At 35.6% G+C, this 8,985-nt stretch overlaps 1 protein-coding gene across 2 annotated transcripts; it reads left to right on the forward strand.

Annotated features, from left to right (window-relative positions):
• The first annotated feature begins 449 nt into the window (after nucleotides 1-449).
• Nucleotides 450-3,096, forward strand: LOC18430639 (peroxidase 72). Of its 2 annotated transcripts, none has more exons than XM_088862380.1 (4): nucleotides 450-717; nucleotides 1,291-1,518; nucleotides 1,740-1,905; nucleotides 2,519-3,096. In XM_088862380.1, exons 1-4 carry the CDS (start codon nucleotides 499-501, stop codon nucleotides 2,932-2,934), a joined length of 1,029 nt encoding a protein of 342 aa, XP_088718506.1. In that variant the 5' UTR covers nucleotides 450-498; the 3' UTR covers nucleotides 2,935-3,096. The 2 variants fall into 2 exon arrangements, with proteins under 2 accessions (XP_088718506.1, XP_006840851.1); XM_006840788.4 differs by having other exon boundaries at nucleotides 1,327-1,518.
• Nucleotides 3,097-8,985: the final 5,889 nt, after the last annotated feature.

Raw genomic sequence — 8,985 nt, forward strand, 5'->3', positions numbered from 1 at the left:
GATGGATTAATATGCTTGAAGCTGGTGATGTTTATTTGTTTGGATGATTCATAATCTATATTGGGTGGTTTTGATCCAGATTGTCGAATTTTTAAACAATAACTTACAATTAAGCAAACCATATAAGTACTTAACATAAGGGCATTTTAGAGACATGTTATGAGGTAGGAGCATCATGGGGTTTTGAGAGAAGATAAGGGCAATCGGATCATATTCTTCTAGAAAAATTCCGATAAGGAGACTAATGCAGTGGCAGTACCAACTCCTATTACTCTTGTTATCCACCAAATCCATAAAGAAATCATCGATAACTTTTCTCAAACAGAAAAGAAATAAATGATAATTTAGAGGCATAGAAAGAGAGAGACAGAGTTTCCTAGAGGGAGAGAGAGAGGTAGAAATCAGGAGGCAATTCCCTATAAATACCCATTTGTTTCCTCTAGTTGAGCACACAGGAGGTTGCATTGAGTTTGAAGAGTCTTTTTTGTAGCTGAGAAAATGGGAGCTACTCTTAAAGCTTTTGTGATCTTATCGGTGATGTTGTGGGGGATATGTGGGTGTTTTGGTCATGGTGGGTACTTGTATCCGCAGTTCTACGATAAGTCGTGCCCGAAAGCACCGGAGATTGTGAAATCGGTTGTAGCAAAGGCAGTTGCCAGAGAAGCTAGGATGGCTGCTTCATTACTCAGGCTTCATTTCCACGACTGCTTTGTCAAGGTCACATTTCCACTCCACAACCCTGTCTCTCTACTGGTGTGTGTGTGTGTGTGAGATGAGAGAGAGAGAGAGAGACGTTTGAGGTTCGAAATTTTGTTATCAATGTTAGCGAGAGTGAACGATGGCTTTTGAGGTCGAAAATTTGTTTTCCATGCAAGAGAGAGGGGAAAGGCACTGTGTCTGGAAGGTTTAAAGTTGAGAAAGAGAGACTGTTCGTACATTTCGAGAAGTGCAAGTTTTAGAGTAATTGGGCTCCTGGATTGGCTCACTTGAAAAGTTTTATATTCTGAGGGTATATTTGTCATTTTTATCTCTCGTACAAAAATTTTGTAATTTTTTGGTTTAGAATTATGGTTCGAAAAAATGGTCGAGTCAATTCTGAATCGACTCCTAAAACTTGTCAATTTCCCAATTTTTTTATTTTTTTACAAACCAAAAGCCTTTCATGACGATCAAGAAACCCCTCATTTTTAAATGACCATTTTGTCCTCAACACAGACCTTGAACAAGTAATACCCAAATTGCCGTTTAATCCATAATGGACTATTTTGCCGTTCAATATGGATCTTTCAGCGTGAACCAAATATGCTGAGCCATGGACCTTTACAGGGTTGCGACGCTTCTCTCTTACTAGACAGCAGCGGGAGCATCATTAGCGAGAAGCGGTCGAATGCTAACCGTAACTCAGCTCGTGGGTTCGAAGTGATCGATGAAATCAAGTCAGCATTAGAGAAAGAGTGCCCTCTGACTGTTTCTTGTGCTGATATTCTCGCCCTTGCAGCCCGTGACTCCACTGTTCTGGTAATTCTCGTGCCTTAACTCAAATTCATGCCTTCTTTTTCACACTGTAGAGAAAATCGACTTGGGAATTCGGCCCTTGCTGGAGCAGATCCCTGAGTCAAGTACAAGGCTGATAAAAACTAAACAAATTAAAAAAAATGATAAAACAATTCAAAATTAAAAAGGAAAATGTATTAGTTGATTTATTGATATGATATATTTTTATCTTTTCTTACTTGAAGGCTGGAGGGCCTCACTGGGAAGTTCCATTGGGGAGGAGGGACTCAAGGGGTGCTAGCTTGAGTGGATCAAACCGCAATATCCCTGCACCAAACTCCACCATCCAAACACTCATCACCAAATTCAAGCTCCAGGGTCTCGACACAGTCGACTTGGTCGCACTCTCCGGTACATTTACATTCCTACCTTCTTGTTTTTGATGTTGTTGTGGTTAGGAAAAAAATTTACAGATAAGTTCATTTTATTTTTTATATCTAAGAATAATCCTATATATATATATATATATATATATATATATATATATATATCAAGTCCCACTTATTGAAAATATAAAAGTATATGTTAATTTTATTTCTTTTTCTATAATTCGGACTAACGTCAATTTTGGTTCATTCACATTTTCACCATTATAGACCTACAAAATATTATAAATAATTTAAATACATATAAAGTTATCAAATTACCTCTATACTATTCAAGGATAGCTCGGTAATTTTATTTATTTTAAATAGTTTATAAATAATTTTTATGGATATTTGATAGTGAAAATACATATATAACAAATTTGAACTTAATCTGATACATATCAAAAGAGATAAAACTAGAATATATTTTATGTTCCCAAAATAGGAACTTAATCGACTACTTTCAAATATCAAAAATAAAACCAGGGTATCTATAAATTTTCCTAATTATTATTGAATGTTGCTTGGGACCTCGTGGGGGTCAACCTCTAGATGATGCATCGTGGCTCATGATATGAAACTATGTTGATACACAGGAAGCCACACAATTGGACAATCTCGATGCACTAGCTTCAGGCAAAGGCTCTACAACCAGACAGGAAATGGCCGCCCAGACCTAACCCTCGACCAGGGCTATGCTGCACAGCTTCGAACACGTTGCCCTCGATCCGGTGGAGACAGCAACCTCTTCCCTCTTGACTTCGTGAGCCCTACAGTGTTCGACAATTGGTACTTCAAGAACATTGTTGCCTCCAAAGGGTTGCTCAATTCTGACCAAGTGCTCTTCACCAGAAGTGAGAAAACAATGGAGATTGTGGAGTTGTATGCTAAGAACAACCAACTTTTCATCCAACATTTTGCAAATTCCATGGTTAAGATGGGGAACATTAGCCCCCTCACTGGTTCAAGAGGAGAGGTAAGGAAGAACTGTAGAAGAATCAACTCTTCTTAGAAGACATCGCTCTCCGGTTTTAGTATTTATCTGTTTGTGGCGAATAAATGTTGCTTCATTTTCGTTTGGTTTTTTTCATGGTTGTTTTTGGTTCTTGTTGTTCGTGTTGTTCTTGTAAGCATCACTGTTATTGGGAATTTGAATTATTGTAGCTTTCCAATAGATGGTACACCGGAAACCAAAATTACATGAAGAAAAATGAGATTTATCAAATAGCATAAAATATATCGAACATTTAACATTTTATTCCTTTAACAAAACATCGTTAAAATATCACCTATTAAACTCGTGATCATATATCTCTTGATGGGATTGGGATCTTTAGAATTAAATAAAAAACAGGTAAATAGTTCATATCTGATTACTTTTTGATAAGTGAAATTTACATAAATACCGGATTTAATTTATAAAATTACCCTTTGGTTTATATTTTTACATATTTTATAGTGAGATCTTTCTTGTTCACATTTTTTTCCCAGTTTTGCCCTTAATTCCATGTTGCAAAACATTGCATCACATTATTTTTTTGATTTGTTTTGGTTTCTAGGGAGGTTTGATACCCTAGATATTATACTGACTGATTTCTAGGTTGGCTCGTTATAGGAAACATCATACTGCTCTATTATGGATTTGAAAGGACAATTCATGTTTAAAATATCAAATTATTTTTTAAAAGAAAATTGTCTCCTGCAGGCTGCACCACCTACGTATGCGGTCCAAAAAGGTAAAACATCCATATAAAAATATTAGAAAGTAACGGTTCAAATATTTTCTTATTAGGATTATTATTTTTAGTTTTTAAAATTTATTTATTTTTTCATATTCATAATCTCCATGTTAGAAATTACATGTCTTTAAAAATTAATTCTAAAAATCCATATCAAAAATAGATTTATTAATAGGCTTGTATTTCTACATATGCAGGCTTGGCCGCATAGAAACCGAATCTTTTTTTAAATTATAGTAAAAAGGAAAATTGGACAGTTGTAGAGCTGGCAGCCAGCCAGGCTTGAGTTGGCCAGCCCTATCCTTAACCTTGCTAGGTTTGGCCTTGCTCAGGCCAAAAAGGCTCTAGAATAGGCAAGCCAGGCCAAATATGATCCAATAAAAATGAAGAGAAAAAGAATACACAAGAAAGGGTTGGGCTGGGGAAATTGGACTCGCCTTGGCCAAAGCCTATCCCTACCCTTGGGTCTTGATGCCGGGCGATAGCCTAGCCCCCAAGCCACATCTTATGGCCCAGGCCCTTGTGTGTGTTCAGGCCAATCGAGCCGAACAGTGACGCCAGGCCCATTGCCACCCCAGGTCCGGTTTTCTACGGTCCAACTACTCAATTTCGGTCACACTTGTCACAAAGGGTTTAGAGAAAAAGTCGGAGTCCGTAATGAGTGAGATGGTGCTATATGGTATATCCTATATGATGATGGCGATGCATGCTATATGATTTACGACGAGGATCGGAATAATATGATGATGATGATACACCATACATGATATATAATATATATCATTTTGTTGGAATAACAAAATTGCATGGTCCAAGATTTCACGAAAGTGATCACGTGGTCGAAGATTTCATCGAATATAATGAATTGGTGAAGATGGAGTTCTCCGATATTGGAGATATAGGACAACCCGCATTTTCGTTTGGATTTTATATATGCTTAAATATTTCCAACATCATCCATATTCATAAAATAAAAAAAAAAAGAAAAAAAAAAAACTCTTTAAGTGTCAAGCGCTTTGATGTTTCTAAATATCGAGCTGCCCCTGCCCCATAAATGAGTCAGGTTGATATATAGGGCATCAGACAACTTTAGAAATCACAAAAACATATTTTAAAAAAATAATAATAATGTCGTTCCATGTTTTCACCATCGAACCGAGGACAAAACTAGGAAAAATAAAAGACATAAAAGAGAACATCACTATAAAATATGCAAAACTATAGACCAACAGGTAGTTCTATAAAGTAAACCTGGTATATACATATTTTTTTCTTTTTAAAAATTGGGTTTTTTTTTATGAAAAGGACCCTATGTTATGCATGGATGCAATTTCTTTAAGGCCTAGACATTATGAAAACAAAGTAAAGACTCACTTCGAATCCTCTCTAAAAAGCACTCTGGACATCAAAAATCTCTACGATGGCTCTAAAATCGATATCCAACACCGACTATAAAATTTGATGCTAAAAAAACGGTATCAATCTTGTGAATCCATGAGTACTTATATTTTGGGAGAAATAGATGGTCTAGATAATATATCATATTATACACTATTTTTAGGGTTTGACGTTTTAATTGTTTTTCACATCCATAATGGTCAAGACTGAGGATGATCAATTTGAAGGTTTTCCTATGCTAGAACTATAATTTATGATTAGTTTTGAGACGAGGCTTTACTTATCTTGATAGGGCTGCGGCCCCATCAAACATTTCACATTATGTATTTTACAAGAGGTCGAAAATAGAATGGATGAAAATTTTCTTTCCCTTTCTCTTAAAAAGCCGTTATAATTTTGTTAGAGAGACATGTAAGGACTAGGTTCACTTAAACCACAAGCATGTGGAGAAAGGGGAAGTGTCACATAGAAGAAGTAAAAGAAAATGAGATGTGGTATTGGTGGAGACTGTGGAGGGAGAGAAAAGTGGACAATCACTTTCATTCACTGTGAACCTAAATTTGATTGAGAGAGAGTGAAGTCACTTTCACAGCCACATTATTTGTACTATTTCTTTTAGGGTGAGAGGTAGGCATCAGTCCAAAACCCACTATTTCGCCCATCAAACCAATGTTTAATAATCCGGATCAGGGGGGTGAATCCACCATATGAGAAACTGATCTGCTTTGACAAATTACTAATCTAGATCGTCAATTCAGTCGAGAGAATTGACGAATAAAAAGAATGAGAATAAAATAAAAATTTACAAAAAGTCATAAAATATAAAAATGTGAGGCCGCCTAATGGGAACTACCCAGTTCTTGATATGTTTAGAGAACCAGCCCTGCTTAATCCTGGGGGGGTTTGAAACACTACATCAAACCCTTATTCCCTTTCTAAATTAATTCAACTTGAGATGTTATGTACTTAGTTCAACTTAAGATGTCGGGCTAATCTCATCCACATGTGAAACACTAAATACATTTACTTGAAGGGGAAAAAAAATAAAAAATTAAAGCAACAAGGTTATCAAGGAGAACAGACTCTTTGCTGAGGTGGTCAGGGTAGTGAGTGCCACAATGTGTTATCTAGAGTTTTATTCTTATGATCCACATTCAAATACAGACAAAGATTAACAAGGTTTTTCGATTTCTCAAATAATAAATTCTTAAGTATAAATATTCTCTTTCTTCTTTTTTTTTTTCTTTATTTAGAAAAACTGGAAAGAACGAATGGCATAGTTTTATGAAAAAAATTACAAAAAAACCCTCAAGACTACACTCTCTATTCAACTTACCCTTAACTTTTTGTCACTTTTTTTTCGAAAACCAACTTTCTATGCAAATACCCCAAAAAAGTTCATTTTTTAGATGGAAATGCCCTTCCCTTATACAAAACTCATTTTCACCAGATTTGAGGTTGACTTTTGGACCCCAGTAGTATATTGCCGGAGCGCATCATCTGGAGCGCACAAATGCCGGACCGCCCTAAGACAACTACTTGACCGAAACTGAGTACTACTGGACCGCCGTTTTCATAGTGCCGAAGTCATGGAATCCAGTAACATCTACTGCCGGATGGCCCTTTGCAACTGCCGGACCTCCCTTTGCAACTGTCAGACTGCTCTTGGCAACTGCCCGACAACACTTTACACAGCGTCCGAGCCCTAATGCTGGACCACACTTTACATAGTGCCGGAGCCCTACTGTCAAACTACACTTTACATAGTGCCGGAGCCCTATTGTCGGAACTTACTTTACACATTGCCGGAGCCCTACTGCCGGACTCCACTTGCACAGAGCTGGAGCCCCTATTTTGGTTGGGATAGAGGATAAAGAAGCGTGACTAAGGTAAAAGCAAGGGAGGGTAGTTTAGGTATTTTTTTTTTTTTTTTGGTTGGGGGTATTTGTATAGAAAATATATTTTGGGGGAAAAAGTGAGTGAAAACATTAAGTTTGTGGTAAGTTATATCGAAAGTGTAGTCTTGGGATTTTTTTGTAATTTTTTTTAGTTTTATAAGGGTATTTTCTTCATTCTTTTCTTTGCTTGGTTCATGAAATTAAGTTGGAGGTAAGTTGCATAGAAAGTGTAGTCTTGGGTTTTTTATGTAATTTTTTTTAGTTTTATAAAGGTATTTTCTTCATTCTTTTCCTTGCTGGGTTCGTGTAGTCTAACTCGCCTTCTCGGTCCTACCTGACAAGGCACTTATTTAGAAAGCTTAGTAAGCATTATGGATATAGGAATATTGTGAGTGGGCTGTTTCATGGGATATTATGGTGTTTGGTTTTTTGGAACTTATTGGATTTGGACCGGATTTCAATATTTTAATTAGGGTATAGTTTATATTGAGCCTAGGCCCTAAACAATCAAATTAGAACCCCCCCTTCAAATAGTGTCAAGAAACAAGGTTTCAATACTTGATATATTTTTGAGAGTTTTAAAATATTTTTTTTTCTTTAATATAAAATTTAAAGCTTAAAAAATAGTGTAGATCGAGTAGATCTATGAAAGCATGAAAATCTTGAAAATTGACAGTCCAAAAATACGTAACAAGATGCACTATTTTCAAAACTTGAAATCTATTTTTTCTCTTGACGATGCATCTTGATATTGAGATGATCAATTTGGAGATATTTAAGCATCAAAACAACCTTTTGTAGTGAAATTTTTGTGGTGTGCTTTAATTTGATTGTTTAGAGCCTCGGCTCTATATAAAATTTTTCCTTTAATTTAATATAGGTTTATAATGAATAAATCTTTATTAGAATTGGTAAATTTGAATTGAAATTATACAAATTCAAAAATAAATATATGAATTTATAAATAATAGAGTTGAAAAAACAATTTTAACAATACAATTCAAATTATCAAGAAAGCACTACGCAATTTAATGGTTCTTATTTACTCTATTTTTTTTCCGAATGCTTGCAGTGATTTCATTGAGTGAATGAAGGATTACCAAAATAAAATAAAAAAAGTACACAACAAAAATTAAAAGCATAGGAAGCACAGGAGAGAGAGCGAAAGAGAGAGACAAGATGGGAGAGAAACGTGAAAAGAAAGGAAGAAAGGAAGAAGAGAAGTGAGATAGAAGCTATGGGGTTAAGAGAAAGAAGAGAGAGGGAGAGAGGTAACAGAAACTAACCCGTGGCCAAGTCTGTTTTTTCATTCTTCTCCTTGTTAATGTGATTGACGATGACCTCTCTGGCCCGTAGGTTGAGTATTTCATCCATGATCGGGTCAATTTCTATGGGACGAGATGAGGGCTTACACAGCACCTTATAACATTCACAGAATCTCTATTTCTCAATGATAATGCAGTGTTGTTCTTCATTGAGCTTTAAAACCCTTTAACTGCCTGCAGTTATGCCTCGTTAATATTACAGAAATAATCTGCCCATTATAAGTCGGAATAACCTCTTAAAATGCCTCCATAGCCAGCCTTTTGTGTCTTTGCTCTCACACTCCTATCAAATTCAATTTCAACCACCGTTATTCTCCCTCCACTTTGTTGGATTTGATGATTATCCAAACTCACCCACATAAAGAAATTTTATATTACGTGGGATTGATATTGACATTCATAAGTTTATTAAAGGACATACAATTCCAAAAGGATTAGGATTCTGGGTATATCTCTTGGTTCTTGAGATGTACGTAACACCCCTATTTGGTGTGGATTTCTAACCTTATATACATCTATATATATATATATATATATATATATATATATATATATAAGAAAAATTTCTTGTATGCCCATGTGCATACCGCTTCAGTAAATGCCGAATGACCCATATCGAATCTGGGTCAATCTTATAGTCATGGTTATCCGAGAGTTTTTGAATTTTATTTTATTTTTATAAATCTGAATGATCTAAAATTTA

This window comes from Amborella trichopoda, chromosome 3, assembly GCF_054954075.1.
Source record: "Amborella trichopoda isolate Santa Cruz 75 chromosome 3, AtrichopodaSantaCruz75HAP2 v2.0, whole genome shotgun sequence".
Lineage (NCBI taxonomy): Eukaryota > Viridiplantae > Streptophyta > Magnoliopsida > Amborellales > Amborellaceae > Amborella > Amborella trichopoda.

Bases quoted from the DNA above. Each gene is read 5' to 3' on its own strand.
- LOC18430639 (XM_088862380.1), top strand. From the start codon at position 499: ATGGGAGCTACTCTTAAAGCTTTTGTGATCTTATCGGTGATGTTGTGG. The intron at 718-1,290 runs GTCACATTTCCA...TGGATCTTTCAG, and splicing joins TCCACGACTGCTTTGTCAAG to CGTGAACCAAATATGCTGAG. The intron at 1,906-2,518 runs GTACATTTACAT...GTTGATACACAG, and splicing joins CGACTTGGTCGCACTCTCCG to GAAGCCACACAATTGGACAA.